At 47.2% G+C, this 17,059-nt stretch overlaps 1 protein-coding gene across 2 annotated transcripts; it reads right to left on the minus strand.

Annotated features, from left to right (window-relative positions):
- Positions 1-251: 251 nt before the first annotated feature.
- SERPINF1 (serpin family F member 1) lies at positions 252-13,749 on the minus strand. 2 transcript variants are annotated; one of them, XM_048518685.1, is made up of 8 exons: positions 13,603-13,749; positions 11,419-11,506; positions 7,944-8,148; positions 7,431-7,586; positions 5,446-5,649; positions 4,179-4,321; positions 1,469-1,679; positions 252-628 (listed from the first exon to the last, which is right to left on the minus strand). In XM_048518685.1, exons 2-8 carry the CDS (start codon positions 11,497-11,499, stop codon positions 369-371), a joined length of 1,260 nt encoding a protein of 419 aa, XP_048374642.1. In that variant the 5' UTR covers positions 11,500-11,506; positions 13,603-13,749; the 3' UTR covers positions 252-368. The 2 variants fall into 2 exon arrangements, with proteins under 2 accessions (XP_048374642.1, XP_048374643.1); XM_048518686.1 differs by having other exon boundaries at positions 13,611-13,687.
- Positions 13,750-17,059: the final 3,310 nt, after the last annotated feature.

A 17,059-nucleotide genomic window follows, 5' to 3' on the forward strand; every position in this document is an offset into this window, starting at 1 on the left:
TACTTTTAAAGTTATTGTTGATACCATATTGTTCTTGTTGACCCTCTTTTCCACTTACAGAGCCAGTTTACTGTTTTTCTTTGAAATAAATATTCAAAAACATTTAACCTACTGATGCCTTAGTTGATGCTGCATTTCCCACCCTCGACTTATACGTGAGTCAATCAGTTTTCCCAGTTTTTTGTGGTAAAATTAGGTGCCTCGACTTATATGCGGGTCGACTTATACACGAGTACATACGGTAGTTGATCTTGGGGCGCGTCTAAAGCAAAAGCCGTTTTATTGCTGCACATCAGGCACAGAATGTGTATGCCAAGCCATCGACCCACTTCCCAGGAGGCCTGCTGCGTCTGAGGGCAGGGCGGGGCCTAACTGCTTCTGGGGTCAAGGATTTTCCCAACGAAGAGCAGAGCTCCTGTCTCATCGTCCTGAAGCAGGAACACGAACGGTCTGTCCAAGTGGTAGTCTACGCGGAGGCTCGAACACTGAGTCTCCGCCTGTGGCGGGGGCCCTGACCCGACCCCTTCTTCGTTCAGCTCCAGGATTGCTTTGTGCTGCACGTGGGAGAGCTTGACAGCCCTAGCGGCGATCTTGCTGAAGTCGGGGGTCTCAAAGAGCGCCTGGAGCCCTGCAAGGAAGGAGCGTGTTAGAACAGGGCGGGAGATAGAGCCAGGCCGTGACTTTTGTGCTCCCAGCAGGGAAGTAGCAGAGGAGGAAAAGAACGGGAAAGGTTCCTGGGGGACAACAGTTGGCCAGAAGAAAACTGCTATTTTGGAGCGGGTGATGCTAAGAGAATCCTTGTCCTCTGGATCTTCTTCCGATACCCTCCAGCCTTCCAACGGAACAGACTAATAGCAAGTTCTGGGTAAGCAAATGTAAGTAAATGCTCATAGTCCCCTTACAGGAGACAAAGTATGCTTGCATAGGATGAGTAAATTTCAGACCATAGTTTTCAGACCAGGTGCTCAGGAGCAGCAGCAGCAGAAGGCCATTGCTTTCACATCCTGCATGTGAGCTCCCAAAAGCACCTGGTGGGCCACTGCGAGTAGCAGAATGCTGGACTAGATGGACTCTAGTCTGATCCAGCAGGCTAGTTCTTATATTTCTTATGATTTTATGCCTAATAAAGGTTTACTGTACTATACTGTACTGTTTCTTATGATGTTTTGTACTAGCATACTAACTTAAACTAAGGTGCTCATGAAGTCTCATTCGCCATGGGCTCTGCTTGCTAGAAACGGAAGCTCCATATTCCGATTACAATGTTCTAAATGCAAATATCAAAGAAGTCCAGGAATGCCCCTGGGAATCTAGTTATTTGAACCACTCCACCAGCCCTGCCTGTCATTGACCAGCCATGGTCTGGAGCTTCCTGGAGCTACCGCTTAGCAGCAGAGCAGATCTGGACTAGCGAAGGCCAGCACCAGTACTAACTATGCCTAGCCAGAAATCCGTGCCAAGTACGTACGCATTTCCTGGAGAGTGTCAGCCAGGGCCATCTCCGAAGCCAGCTTGAGCCGCGGTACGTGCAGATCCACACAGACCGTCTTCAGCTGCTTGTTGATGTCACGGACAAACTCTGAGGTGAGGCTCTCTTCAATCAGCGTCATGTTCTGGGTCACGCTTTGGGGCAGAAAGAACAGGGCACTGACACTCCCCTCCAGGGGCAACTGGGCAATCTGGGGGCGGGAGTCGGAGAAAACACAAGGTCAGGCACTGATGTTGGAAAGGGCTCAATCCACCAGCAGTCTCAAGCATCCCATTTGGTCAGCCAGGAGCCCCTTTATTTGGCATTGTTTACATTCTGTCACTCATCTGCCTTGCAGTGTTAGATGGTTTGGAAGATGCAGCAGGGATTCCCTCATTCCAGCCTGCAGGGGAGAAGCCCGCTCATCCAAAGAGGAATTTCTGGTGTGATTGGTGTTTAGGGCAGGGGTCTGCACACTATGCTTCTCCAGATGTTCATGGACTACGATTCCCATCAGCCTCTGCCAGCATGTCCAAGTGGCAGGGCTGATGGGAATTGTAGTCCATGAACATCTGGAGAGCCATAGTTTACAGACCCCATGTTTAGGTACAAGGCAGGCTCCTTGGAAAATGAAGGGGTGGGGGAGTGACTTGGCGGGTGGAGGCTTGGTTCCTAGAAGTAACTTAAATGCTACCTTGAGCCCCTTCAACACACACACACACACACACACACACACAATCCTTAGAACATTTTTCCAGGTAGCCTTTGGTGACCACAGAGCATCTACCAGATCCAGAGGAAACCCTGAAAAGTGTGTCCCGATCACTGCCTCCCTCTATTCATAATATCCAGTTTACAAGTCCCACTGTTGACCTTTATTTACATTCCTCTCTTGGAACCTGTAGCTGAAGTTGGCATTCTCCAAAAATTAAAACACCGTGTAAATCGCCTTACTGCAAACAGCCTGATTCATTGTCGTTCTCATTTGACACCTCTGCTAGAGAAGATCTTGCTTTCTTTCAAGATGTTTCCCTTCCTTGGACTTTGGAATTCTGGGGGATGCCACTAAAATGGTTCTTTCCCTGCCTCTGCCATTTATACTTCACGCCATGTGACAAAAATTAAAAACATAAGAAGAGCCCGTCCTGTCTGACACAGTGGCCGACCAGTAAAACTGGAGGGCCAGCAACAGGGCATAGAGCAGTGATGGCGAACCTTTTCGAGACCCGAGTGCCCAAACTGCAACCCAAAACCCACTTATTTATCGCAAAGTGCCAACACGGCAATTTAACCTGAATACTGAGGTTTTAGTTTAGAAAAAATGGTTGGCTCTGAGGTGTGCGTTACTCGGGAGTAAGCTGGGTGGTAGAAGGTGGCTTTACTTTGAAGCAACCATGCAGCTCTTCAAGCGGGTGAATCACAACCCTAGGAGGGTTTACTCAGAAGCAAGCCACATTGCCAGCAACCGAGCGTACTCCCAGGTGAAGGATCGCGCTTCAGTTCTTTGCATGAAAATCAGTGGGGTTTAACAGCACTTAACAGGGTTACCTATACTGCTTCCCCAAAACTAGGTCTTAGGTTTAATGCTAATAATCAAGCCCAGTGGCCCAGGCCAGCCTAGATGTGTGTGGGGGGGGGGGAGTGATCCCCCCCCCCCATGATGAATTCTGTCTGTGTATGCCAACAGAGAGAGCTCTGAGTGCCACCTCTGGCACCCATGCCATAGATTCGCCATCACTGGCATAGAGGCTGAAGCCTTTCCCCAGCACGGCCAACTGCAATTGCTATTCAGGGGTTGGCTGCCTCTGAATGTAGAAGTTCCTTTTAGTCACCATTGACAGCCTATTCTCCACTAACCTGTTGCCTTAGCAGACCAGGTGCTCGGGAGCAGTAGCAGCAGTAGGCCCTTGCTTTCACCTCCTGCATGTGAGCTCCCAAAGGCACCTGGTGGGCCACTGTGGGTAGCAGAATGCTGGACGAGATGGACTCTGGTCTGATCCAGCAGACTAGTTCTTATGAATCCCCTTTTAGGGAAAGGTTATAGCTGCTGCAGTGATGACATAGGGGAAGGGGTGAGGTTGGGGAAGCACCCTTGGTGTATGGGTGCAAACCTCAAGGAGGGACCAGGGATCCCCTGAAATAACAGCTCATCTACACATTACAAACATCAGTTTCCTGGGAGAAAATGGATGCTTTGGAGGGCGGGCTGTAGAGCACTGTGCACCACCGAGGTCCCTGTCCATCCCCAAATACCCAGGAGTTTCCCAATCTGGACCTGGCAACACTGCCCCCCATCCCCCACTGGTGGCCAGCGACCCTACTTTGGTGGCATAGAGCCCAAGTGCTTCGGCGGTGGTCTCAGTAAATGGACATTTTTTTAACAGAGCATGTAGCCAATGTTGGCCTTGATTCAGGGGCTCACGTTCAAATCCTGGCCAAGGTTCTATGTGTGGCCTTAGGTGGGTGAGAGCCTCGCGGGGTCTTGTCCACGGAAATGCCTTAAAGGGTGCAAGAAAGTCATGTCAAGGAGGAGGAAGAGACAAGGACTGTAAAAGACTTTGAAATGATCCCGTAAATACAGACTCGCATGAGATTTTTGTGCCGCTTGTCTTGGATTTGCTGGCCCTGAGAGTGAAATATGATGGATGGAACCCTCCAACCTTCCTATGGGGCAATCGGGGTGGGGAGGGGCTTCTCTTCTAATACTGACCTTGCAGTCGAGGTCAGAATCAAAGCCATACTTCACTGGGATGTTTGAGGCCGCCATCATGGGGACGCTCGCTGACCTGTCCTCCTCCAAGTGGAAGTCTCGGGGCCTAGTCAGTTTGGAGTCGAATCTGGTCACCCATTTTCCTGTTGGGAGGGGAAGAAAGGCAAATTTTTGTTAAGAGGGTTCCCAGTTTCTTCCTCCCTCGAGAGAAGACGTCAGAATCAGCGATGCCGTTGCTGTGGCAAAGACAAGCTACACTTTTCACCCTCCTAACGAAAAGGAGTTATCAATGTCTCTGTCGTTATAAATGACAGAGCTCTATCATTCAAAAACAATATTCGAGCTGAGAGAGAATCCCACACCATCAAGATAGTTCTACCTAGAGAAGGAATCCCTGGGGGACTGATTCCCAAGAGAATGTGGTCTGCCAATCAAAATACTGTAGATCAGTGATGGCGAACCTTTTTGAGACCGAGTGCCCAAATTGCAACCCAAATCCCATTTATTTATCGCAAAGTGCCAACACGGCAATTTAACCTGAATACTGAGTTTTAGTTTAGAAAAAACGGTTGGCTCCGAGGCATGCGTTACTTGGGAGTAAGCTTGGTGATAGTTGGTGGCTTTGCTTTGAAGCAACCATGTAACTCTTCAAACGGGTGAATCACGACCCTAGGAGGGTTTATTCAGAAGCAACTGAGCTTACTCCCAGGTAAAGGATTGCGCTTTAGTTCTTCACATGAAAATCAGGGGTTTAACAGTGCTTAACAGGGTTACCTACACTGCTTCCCCAAAACTCGGTCTTAGGTTTAATGCTAATAATCGAGCCAGTGGCCCAGACCAGCCTAGATGTGTGTGGGGAGGGACTCTGTTTGTGCGTGCCCACAGAGATGGCTCTGAGTGCCACCTCTGGCACCCGTGCCATAGGTTCGCCACCACTGCTGTAGATGCTTGATGAATAATCATTACACCTTAGCCATCCTCCCAGTAAGGGGTTATTGGAAAAAGTGTTTGGCCCGCTCTAGTTTCCCTATAATTGTCCTTGTTTTAAAGCTGTTGCTCAATCCAGCTCATTTTCAAAAGTCAGACTTTACAAATGTCAAAAGCTGACATTTCAGCAAAAAGTGAAAGGCTCATAACGCACACCGTATTGATTGCTGTTTCTGTGAACAAAACAAATACTTGGGGGGGGGGAAACATCTGTTGTTGAAATCATCATGGCTGGATCTTCTCTTTTTCCTGTTTCTCTCTCACACCAGCTTCCTCTTACCTTTCAGGTACGCTGCCCCAAGGAGGAGGATGCTGAGCCCCGTGGGGATCTCCCGTAGGAACCTGGTGACTTTCCCACTGGTTTTCTGTTGCACCCAGTTGTTAGCTTCTTGCAGGTCCACGCGGGTGTTTCCAGTCAATACTCTGGGCCGGAATTTGTAGGATTTCTCCAGCTCATTCACAAATCCAATTTTCATTCTCAGCCCTGCCAAAGATCAGAAAGCTTATATGCTTCTATCTCACTCCACGCTTGGAGGAAAAACTCTAAACCTATGGGGCAATTTCTGCTGATAGATGTAGAAGAGAGCTTGCTTCCCTGACGGGTGAACCATTCACGGACAGCAGGCTTCCAAAGAGCTATTTCCCTGCTCACCAGCAGCAGCCAGATAGGAAAACCTTTTTAGAACTTGGCATACCCCCCCCCCTTCCCAGCCCTTTAGGTTTAGTAAAGCTAGAATGTTGTTCTGGCTTTATTTGCAAAGCTAATTTACGCAACCCAGGCCAAAATATTCCCAAAGCAGAGAACAGATGTTCTAGAGAAGCCCCTTTTGCCTGCTCACTTGTGTACATGGCTGTCCACGTACTAATATCGTAGAGTGGTTTTCCAGAACTTCATTTCCACTGGAGTTAATGTGGTCTGCCAATCAAAACACTCTACTTATTTTGCTGGCTCACATGAGGACTGTGGTTTCTGGAAGCCCTTCTGCACGTGCAGAATAATGCACTTTCAATCCACTTTCACAATTGTTTGCAAGTGGATTTTTGCTATTCCGCACAGTAAAACCTAGCTGCTAAGTGCATTGAAAGTGCATTGTTCTACATGTGCGGAAGGGGTGTTCCTGAAAGCCCACTGGGCCATATGTGTTGGTTGCCAACCCCCAGGTATGACCTGGCGATCTTCTCAAAGTACTTCTGATTTCCAGACAACAGAGATCACTTCCCCCGGGGAAAAATGGCTGATTGGAGGGTGGACCTTGCTGAGATCCTTCTCCCCCCCCCAACTCAACCCTCCCTGGGGGATCCACCCCCAAAGCTCCAGAAATTTCCCAACCTGGAGTTGTCAACCCTATTTGAAGGGCTGAATATGCCTGCTTTAACCTGAGCAAATGTTGCAATAATAGGCCTTGTCTCTTTAAGTACGTCTCAAGTCGCACGCCTGTTCCATTATATTTGTTTAGGACTCTTTTGGGCGCCTGCTAGCATGAATTGTTTTTAAACTTGGTTTTAGCCTTTCTATTTTGTCATTTGTATTTTTGTACTGTTCTTACGTGCTTTATGATATATTGATTGTAAGCCACCTTGAGCCCTCCGGGGGATTGGCAGGATATAAGTGCAAAAAGTAAAAAATAAAATACGTATCTCAATGTGGGGGTTGCTGGGAGAACAAAGGCAAGTCAAACGACAATGAGAAATAACTTGTGCCTGAGGTTCTTGCTGTCCAGGACTCAGCCTGTGCCCCTTGTCAACCGGACCAGTAGTTTGGATTCCTGTGTTCAGGAGACAACCAGCGCTACTGACTAAGCCCAACCTGCTATGAAATTGTGTCAAAGCAAACATTCTTATAGGGAGAATTCCCCAAGGCCTTTTTGGATGATTTGGTCCATAAGCCAGAAGAAGAGTTTGAATTTATATCCTGCCCCTGCCCTTTCTCTCCTGTAAGATTCAAAGGGTCTTAAACTCCTTTTCCTTTCCCCACAACAGCAACCTTGTGTGGTAGGTGGGACTGACAGAGTTCTGAAGAACTGCGACTAGCCCAAAGTCACCCAGCTGGAATGTCGGAGTGGGGAAACACATCTGGTTCACCAAATATTCTCATGAGTAGAAGTGGGGAATCAAACTGGGTTCTCCAGATTAGACACCACCTGCTCTTAACCACTATGCTATGCTAGCTAGCATGTGGAACAGAATTGCATATGCCCTTCCTTATGGCCTCCTGCTGCCCCCAAGCAGCCCTCTTTCCTGTAGGACACAAGCATCAAACTTTACTTCTCTCCATGATGAGACGAGAGGCAGTTTTCAGGCCTTTGGCCGGGACACCAATGCTGGCCAGGAGTGATGGGTACGTGCTGTGGACTTCCGCCTTGTCGAGCAGGTCATAGAAGAGTGCGCGAGAAATGAGGATTTCCGTTCGTTCTCCCGCTCCTGCCAATGGCAAAGAAGAAGAATAGTTTGAATTGATACCCTCCTTTCTCTCCTGTAATGAGGCTCAAGGAGGTTTACAAGCTCCTTTCCCTTCCTCTCCCCACAAGCTCCCCTTGTGAGGACAGTGAGGCTGAGAGAACTGTGTCTAGCACACAGTCACCCAGGAGGAATGTAGGAATGCAGAAACACATCTGGTTCACCAGATAAGCCTCTGCCACTCAGGTGGAGGAGTGGGGAATCCAACCCGGTTCTCCGGATTAGAATCCACCTGCTCTTAACCATTGACACCATGCTGGCCCCTGAGATTTTTCTGTCCCACTTTGAGTGACAGCAGAACAGAAGAGAAGACAAGCTCACCCAGCGAGAGGGCCGAGAGGGCCATGGCGACACTAAAGGGCGAAAGGAGGACATTGGCGGTGGGCGTCTGACTGGATTGCTGACGGTACAGGTTGTAGCCGAAGTTGGAGACGGAGGCTGCCAGCTTGTTCACAGGCACCTTGTAAAAGGGATCGTCCTCTTCCTCTGCTCCCCCGGCATTATCGGCATCTGGATTTGCAGATTCCTTTGGGAGCACAGAATTGCTTCTTTAGTGTGGTTTGGTGGAGGGAGGAAAAGCCGCATGATATAGTCCAATCTTGTCAGATCCTGGAAGCTAAGCAGGGTTGGTACTTGGAAGGGAGGCAGCCGAGGAAGACATTGCAGAGGAAGGAGTTGGCAAACCACCTCTGCTTCTCACTTGCCTGGAAAACCCCTTGTTGGGGTCACCATTAGTCAGCTGCAACTTGATGGCACTTTCTAAGCCTGCCTGGGCCAGTGGGGAAACTCTAGGTCATACCCAAAGGACACTGGATTCAGCTCAGTTCTCTGAATCCTAGGACAGCCAGTCTGATTCCAACCTTATTTTGCTGGCTCACGTTAGCGTTATGCCCAAGATGGCCTTTGAAATGCTGCACTTATTTACAAGGGTTAAGTTACAAAAATAAAATCAAACAAATATTTATTATAAGGTGTTCACAAACAGTAAAATTAAACTGGTTGTGGTGGGTTTTCTGGGCTGTGTGGCCGTGGTCTGGTGGATCTTGTTCCTAACGTTTCGCCTGCATCTGTGGCTGGCCTCTTCAGAGGTGTATGACAGAGGGAAGTCTGTTACACACTGTGTCTAGAGAGGAGGGAATGTTTGTCCCGTGGACAATATATACCCCAAACATTCCCTTCTCTCTGGACACAGTGTGTAACAGACTTCCCTCTGTCATACACTTCTGAAGATGCCAGCCACAGATGCAGGCGAAATGTTAGGAACAAGATCTGCCTGACCACAACCACACAGCCCGGAAAACCCACCACCACCAGTTGAATCTGGCCGTGAAAGCCTTCGACAATACAGTAAAATTAAAAATATCTCAGGTCTGAAATACAAACTGCTAACTTTGCAAAAGGAGGAGGAGAAGTTTGGATTTATACCCCACCTTTCTCTCCTGTAAGGAGACTGAAAGGGGCTTACAAATTCCTCTCTCTTCCTTTCCTCACAACAGACACCTTGTGAGTTAGGTGGGGCTGAGAGAGTTCCGAAGAACTGTGACTAGCCCAGCAGGAATGTTGGCGTGGAGAAACAAACCCAGTTCCCCACATAAGAGTCTGCCACTCATGTGGAGGAGTGAGCAATCAAACCCAGTTCTCCAGATTATCACCCACCTGCTCTTAATCACAACGCCACACCGGTACTACACTGTGTTGCCAATATCACATGACCAAACTAAGGGTTGTATGCGTTTCAGCCTCAAGGTCCTTTCTCAATGGTCAAAAGTAGACTATTTTCTAATACACAGTATTTTCCAACAAAGTATTTTAATCTGTCAGACAGATGTTGTTATCTCTTATATTTATGGTAGGAAGTACTGTTACCAGCAGGAAAATAGGAAAAATATTTTCCTGAGCCTGCCACCGAACTACACTGGCTAAGGATCAGAGCAAAGAGACCAGTGTTGTCCAAAAGCCTCCACAAGTCCTGGAAAGAACATGTATATACAAATGTGCTGATATTTCACATGGTTTCCTTCTTGCCTTTTCCCCCTTTAAGGTTCAATGTAAGCCCCTCAGTGTGGGATTTATTATTTGCCAAATGTTTAGGATTATACTTTAGTTAGGTTCTTCAGTTAGTTTAAGGTTTTGTTATTGTTAGATTTAAGAAAGCCATGCCAATAAGTATCTGTAAAGTCTTGCCCATAAGTATAAGTACATGTGTTTATCCTTTAAGGTTTCCCTAACATTTAAGTTTGGAAATGTTATTTTTGAAATTTGTGTCCTTGATGGCCAAAGCAGTGGCCCAGAAAGGTTGATATTAAGGGACAAAGGAAACTAGATCCCCTGGAATTCAGTTTTGGACCAACACCCAGCTAATCCCATCTTCACCAACAAAAGGACCTTTTGACTAACAAAGGATGTCACCCTGTTTTGCTATTGGACTGTTTGAAGTTTTACTCTCAGGATCCAGAAGCTCATTGGACTATTGAAGTTTCCAATTCTAGGATCTCAAGACCCATTGGACTATTGAAGTTTCCACTTCTAGGATCTCAAGATTCATTGGCAGCCTTTCTTTTGGGACTTAATCCATCAGCAAAACAAAAGACTGTCTCCTCCCTCTCTCTTTGTTTTAAATTGTCTGTATTATGTGGCAGGGGACTGCCCCCTTCCTCCTCTGATCAGGTGAAAAACTGTATAAAAAGGGCTGTGTTTCGTTCTGTAGTGGGCAGTCTGGCCTGGAAAGAGCTTGAAATCACAATAAAGAACCTCTGCTCTGAAGGCAGCCTGCCCCTGCATCCACTCACTGCTGCCAAAGCTGAAATCACTCTGAAATCACTATTGCTCATTGCTGACAAAGCTGAAATCACTCTGAAATCACTTTCTAGTTACCCCTGGCTGTGGGTAACAGTACCGTGTTTCCCCGAAAATAAGACAGTGTCTTATATTAATTTTTGCTCCCAAAGATGCGCTATGTCTTATTTTCAGGGGATGTCTTATTTTTCCGCTCCACAGCTGCATACTTTGGTCGATGGGCCTGCTTCCAAACAAAAACTTTGCTACGTCTTACTTTCAGGGGATGCTTTATATTTAGCACTTCAGCAAAAACTCTACTTCTCAGGGGATGTCTTATTTTTGGGAAAACAGGGTAGATACACAACCCAGCCATATATTCGTTCACATGGTTCCTTAACACACACAATAATCCCCACAGATTAGTGGTTCCAAACTTGGGGCATGCAGGGATACGTGCCAGAGCGTTTGGGGATGCAAAAAAAAATGTATGTAATGGTTTGTTAATATGGGGGTAAAATTTTAGGGGAATGGGTTGCCAAGGGATACCTGAGTGAAAAAGGGTTGGGAATCATTGGCCTAGATGTTTATGAAGTTCCCCCAATTTCGTGTGTGTGTGTGCGTGTGTCATCAACTACCGGTGAAGACCTAAATAAATAAATAAATTGGCATTGACATCAACTACATATATTAAATTGTTACAGATTTTGTAAAGCTAGCAGTTAGTATTTCAAGGCTATCCTTTTAATTTTTCTATTTGTGTGCAATAAATACTACCTATTATATTATAATAGATAGTATTATTAATCGATAGTATTATAATAAATAAATAATTGTTTGATTTTATTTGTGTAACTTAACCCTTGTGAATAAATGTAAACTGAGTTGGGGGTTGAGTCTGTTTCTCTTTTCCTTTTTGGCCCTGAAATGCTGCAGCCTGTAGGATGGAGGCCGACATAGAAGGTGTGTCCTAAAACCGCTAATCTGGAGAACCTTTTAGATGTTTCCTAAACCTGCTCACCTGTTCTCCAGTTCCCAATTCCTGACTTCTGGCCGAGGTGGTGAGGAGTCCCAGACACAGAAGAACCACCAGTCCCTGCATGATGGTGCTGAAGGGGTAAGAACAGATAAAGGTAGCATTGGTGGTTATCCCCAGCACCGAGCACAGTCAAAAAGGTTTCTGCTGTGTTGTGTGGCTGGTTTCTTCCCCTCATCTGGAACCTTGCTGGCTAGTCCTGGAGATGCACAGCTATGGTACCGTCCTAACTTCTACGGTTACAAGCTTTTGGAGTCGTTCCATGAGCATTTCCCCCACCCATCCTGAATGCCCCATCTCCTAAACTGCAACCCAAACCACTTTAAGCCAATTGGTTTGGAACAAACTGTGCCTACGAGAGCAAGTGATCCTGGATGGGACCTCTGTGAGAAAGAAACCAGCACAGTCGCTTGGCAGTTCTCTGGGTCAATTTCTCCCTGGTGTTTTGCAGAGGAACTTTGGACTGTTACATCCCGTCCAAAGGACAGACCGTAACCCCAGCAGTCGTGCCCCTGAAAAGCTGGCGCCAAAGGGACTGAGTGGAAACAACAGTTATGTTCCTCCAAGCCTGCAATTAAAGGGAAGGCAGTCCCAGGAACTGGAGCAGCCAAATTAGCAGGTTGGTCCGTTAGTTTCCGACTCAACGCTCCCCTAAAGTTAATGCCACCGAAACGGCACAGTGTTAATTATCCTCGCTGCCACCAACTTATGACTATTATCCCCGCTGCCACCAGCTTTAACTTTTTTCCTGAGAGACACCGTTTTTGCGGCAGGAAAACAAGGTTTAGCAGCTTAAGAAGAAATGGGGGGGAAAGTCCCCTGAGGAAGAGAAATTGCCCGCTGGAAGAGAGTCTCTCTTGCCGTTTGCAGTGGAGGAGCCATCTAGACAGCACGGCTTCTCGTATGCCTGCAAAGATGGAGGAGGGAGCGTCTGTTAAGCCTAGCTTAATTGCAAAACAAAAAAACAAAAAACCCACCAGTATGTTCTGGTCCCAACCACACTCCATGCTATAGAGGAGGCCTCAGAAGGGAGGTTGGAAGTCCTGGCTTGGTCAGTCATTGCTGGGTTCAGAATTCCCAGGACTTGCCAAGAAGCTCTACTGAAGCTCCACTGAGCATCTAAGTTTCTGAACATCTGGCTCCGATTAGCACGACTCTCAAGCACGCAGCTCAGGGGAAAACCCACAGGAAAGACCCATCGTTTAGCCAGAATTGAGTGGTTCCTGGGATGTTTTTTTTCCCTTCTGAGCTGTCTAAGCCGAATGAAGATATATCACAAGGCCACCCCGATGGACAAGGAACTCGGGTGTTGAAGGGCCCCGTTTCTTAACCAGGGGGTATGTAAGCAGCCGGCGAAAGGATGAATGGCTTTCCCAGCTGGAGGTTTTAAACCGAGGGCAGTTCTCTTTGGAAAAGTGGACACGCTGCAGACTTGTCAGGAGTGGAAAACTGAACCGCTGCTCGTCCCAGGCAGCTGCTGGAATTGACACTGCGCATCTGGACCCCTCTCCGGACTCTTGTACATTTCCTCTTCAGCTGCTAAACTTTTCTGCTGCGGCAGAGATGGCCTCCGTGGGGAGTGAAAGTTAGCGGCAGGAAGAAAACCGAAATGGCCTCAGTGGGGAATGAAAGTTAGAGGCAGGAAGAAAACCGAACAGTCGGTCGGCCTCGTCGGTGGAGGGAAACAAGCATCCATCTCTGTCACACATACATCTTCCCACTGCTCTGATGATGCTTCCTCAGACCTGCCTTTTTGTGCGGACTGACTATAAAGCGAGAGTCTAATAGTGGCCCCTTTAGACTAACAACATGTAAGTTCCAGTGAGTCAATGCCCATTTCACGAGGTGCATGCACCTAGGTTAGATAACACACTGAAAACTGCAAACAAAACTTTGGATGGGGAAGTGTTACAAAGCGAGGCTAGTTTGTGGGTTTTGTCTGCAGCTTTTAGGATACCTGTACCTGCTGAATGGGTGGACAGTTCATCTGATGGAGTAAGAGCTGACTCTTCATTGGGTTTTAAGGCACCACCTGGACTATTGGGGGATTGTGGCTCCCACTGGGCCATTTTAGGAACATCCAGACACACCAGCCTACCTAATTGCATCCAGCCCCCTTTGCCCTGTGGCCCAAGCATGCAGAAATAAATCTGGATTCGCTCCCCTTACCTGCCCACCTCTGTAGTTCTCCTTGTCCCGCCTGTGTGAGATGAGAGCGCAGAGGAAGAGTGCAGAGCTCCCGTTCTGGGGCCACATCTGCCTGTGCTGCTGCTGCTGCCTGCCAGCCCACAGGCCTCCTCAGCAGGCTTCAGATTACAGCTTCCCAAAAGTTCTCTTAAAGCAGCCTCCTCTTGTTTTGGCGCTCTGCTTTCCTGGCTGTGCGAGAGCCGCTTGCGAATGAGAATAGCCCTGTATGGAGAAAGGGCACCCTGGCAGAGCTTGGTCCAACGGAGGGGTCTTTCCACCAGAGTGATAAATTTCCAGAGTGGCATTTAAGATTGAAAATTCTGATTGAAAAACAGCCAGCCCAGCCTCAAGTTTCAATGGTGTGGGTTTTAGACACAGTCCAGAGAGAAAGCAGCGCAAAGCCAGGATTGGATTAAGCTAATTTTTTAAAAATGCACATAAATATTAAACCACAAATTATTTGTCGAAGGCTGTCATGGCCGGATTCAACTGGTTGTTGTGGGTTTTCCGGACTGTGTGGCCGTGGTCTGGTAGATCTTGTTCCTAACGTGTGCGGTGTGTCACAGACTTCTCTCTGTGATACACCACTGAAAATGCCAGCCACAGGTGCAGGCAAAACATTAGGAGCAAGATCTACCAGACCACGGCCACACAGCCTGGAAAACCCTCAACAACCATCAATTATTTACTTGTATAGTAAAGTAAATCATTTTCCCCTATTTGCTTTGTAACCAGATAATACAAGAAATGTCTGATACTTACTACTTCGCCATGCCTGTGCACACAACACAACAAGGAGCCAGCACCTACATGCACATACACAGAACCCACAACATGTACTAGGCAGGGTGCAGGACCCCCCAACATGTAAACAACAGCGTTGCCAGATTGTGACAATACGGGGAGATACCGATTTCTCCAGACAACAGGCAAACGTTTAGTGCGGGACCCTCAAAAATGTGGGGCCAGTAGTGTATGCTCCTTTTGCTACCAAGTTAATTTGGCACTATGCAAGGCAGATGGATTGTTCGCCAGCATGGTGTAGTGGTTAAGAGCTGATGGATTCTAATCTGGAGGAACTGGGTTTGATTCCCCGCTTCTCTGGTGAACCAGATGTGTTTCCAAACACCTACATTCCTGTTGGGTGACCTTGGGCTAGTCCAGGGGTAGGGAACCTGCGGCTCTCCAGATGTTCAGGAACTACAATTCCCATCAGCCCCTACCAGCATGGCCAACTGGCAGCCATGCAATGACGGACTTGTCGGGGTAGCGGACTACATTTATCGCATTCTGGAGCTGAGCGGTGACCGAGAACTCTCTCAGCCCACCTACCTCACATGGTGTGTGGGGGGGGGAGTAAGGGAAGGAGCTTGTAAGCCACCTTCAGTATCCTTACAAGAGAGAAAGGCGGAGTATAAATCCAAACTCTTCTTCCTTCTTCAAATCGTCTTGCAAGATTTGAGTCCCATAGCACCTTAAAGACCGACAAGATTTCCATGGTATAAGCTTTGGCAAGTCTAAGTTCCCTTCATCGGATACGAATCGCCTCGTTTGCGGAACAACAGTAACTACTGTTTGAGGCAAGTAAGTCTCATGAGGCTGAAGTTGGTTCCAGTTTCCTTATTCAAAGTTCCCAATTCCTTATTTGCAGTTTCACGAGTTCCTTAATCTTCATTTTTCCCAGGAGCTTTGGAGCAGTTAGAAGCTAAAACTGGACTTCCCCTTTAAGGACAATGTCTCTTGAGTCTAGGAATTAGGGTTTCCAGCCTCCAGGTGGCGGCTGGAGATCACCTGAGATTACAGCTGATCTCCAGGCGACAGAGATCAGGTCACCTGGAGTAAATGGTTGCCTTGGAAGATGGGTTGTATACCCCACCTCTCCAAACCCTGCCCTCCTCAGCCCCCCCCCCCCCAATCTCTATGGAGCCTTTGCATGCAAAGCGCAACTATTCAGGATCAATGGATTCTGAAACACTTTTCTGAGGCTTCCTCCATTTGGAGATTTTGCTTAGGTTTCATGTCTTAAATGAAGTGTATGGTTTTTTTTAAAGTTTCAATATCTCTAGCTTAACCACTTTCCATGGTTTCCCCCACGGTTTATCTTTCTCAGATTTTATTCGACTTATTCTTTTGGGAAAGGACACAATCAAAGCACATTTGTGGACAGGAGTTCCATCCATATTTGTGCCATTTTCCTGGCTTCTGTTCCCTGCAGCTGCTATTTCTCCACCACCATGGCTACGTTTTTTTTTTTTGCAAATATGTATTTATGAAGCCTTGTTGCTTGATATATGATTCTTTGCTGTTTGACATAGGATTCTTTGATGTGACTTATGTCTGTAAAAAGAAAAATTGTGTTTCTAATTTGTATTGAATGTTTGGAAGTGTTCTGTCAATACACAGTACTTTGGTACCTGTGTGGTGCAGAAATTTTTTTGTATCAATCAATACTGGTGCACCTACCCCACCCCCCTTCTAATGATGGGAGAACCTCCTCATGGTGGCTAGGGACTTCCTGCTATTACAATTGATTTTCAGTTCCCCTGGAGGAAATGGCCACTCTGGAAGGTGGGCTCTATGGTGTTATACCCCATTGAAGCTCCTCCCCTTGCCAAACCCTGCCTAAATGTCTACTCCCAAAATCTCCAGGTATTTTCCTGTCCCTCAGGTCCGCAGAAACATTCATTGGGGGTAAATGTGCCCCAATCTACAGATTTAGCTATCCGCAGATGTGGGGCACGTATGGGAATTAGATATATAGACATGGTATTCAGTGCCTGTACTTGGAAGATCAATTCACAGGGTTGTAAACAAACCTGAACGGGTGGAAGAAGCTTCGGTGGCAATCCCTCCCCACGGTAACCCAGCGGTGAAGTGACAGTGTGAACACAACAGGAGACTGATAATAGAACATGAACTATTTACTTCATTCCCTTTTATTTGTACCCTGTTTTCCAGCCAAATTGGCACATAAAGCAGCTTACAGTTCAAATCCATCACAATATCGTAAATGGGGATGGTGGGGCAGCTCTTGCTTTTTGACTCACTCCCACCTCTTCTGTGAGCAATTGTTTTTCAATTACAGCCAGTTGCTGATAGGCACATTTCTAGCATTTCCCCCACCCCCTCCACCAATCTGAAAGAAGCCCTTCCAACTAGGGCAGCATCTGTGGGGCAGAACTCTGGGGAGTCCCAAGCTCACTGGGACACTTTAGTTTGGAGAGGAGACGTCTGAGGGGGGATATGATTGAAGTCTATAAAATTATGCATGGGGTAGAAAATGTTGACAGAGAGAAATTTTTCTCTCTTTCTCACAATACTAGAACCAGGGGGCATACATTGAAAATGCTGGGGGGAAGAATACCAGACCTCATTAAAAGGGAACACTTTCACTCATAATGGGATTGGTATTTGGAATATGCTGCCACAGGAGGTGGTG

This window comes from Sphaerodactylus townsendi, linkage group LG16 (genome assembly GCF_021028975.2).
Source record: "Sphaerodactylus townsendi isolate TG3544 linkage group LG16, MPM_Stown_v2.3, whole genome shotgun sequence".
Classification (NCBI taxonomy): Eukaryota; Metazoa; Chordata; class Lepidosauria; order Squamata; family Sphaerodactylidae; genus Sphaerodactylus; species Sphaerodactylus townsendi.

Bases quoted from the DNA above. Each gene is read 5' to 3' on its own strand.
- SERPINF1 (XM_048518685.1), bottom strand. From the start codon at position 11,499: ATGCAGGGACTGGTGGTTCTTCTGTGTCTGGGACTCCTCACCACCTCG. The intron at 8,149-11,418 runs GTGAGCAGGTTT...GTGCTCCCAAAG, and splicing joins AATTGGGAACTGGAGAACAG to GAATCTGCAAATCCAGATGC. The intron at 5,650-7,430 runs GTAAAGTTTGAT...GATCTTTGGCAG, and splicing joins TCGTCTCATCATGGAGAGAA to GGCTGAGAATGAAAATTGGA.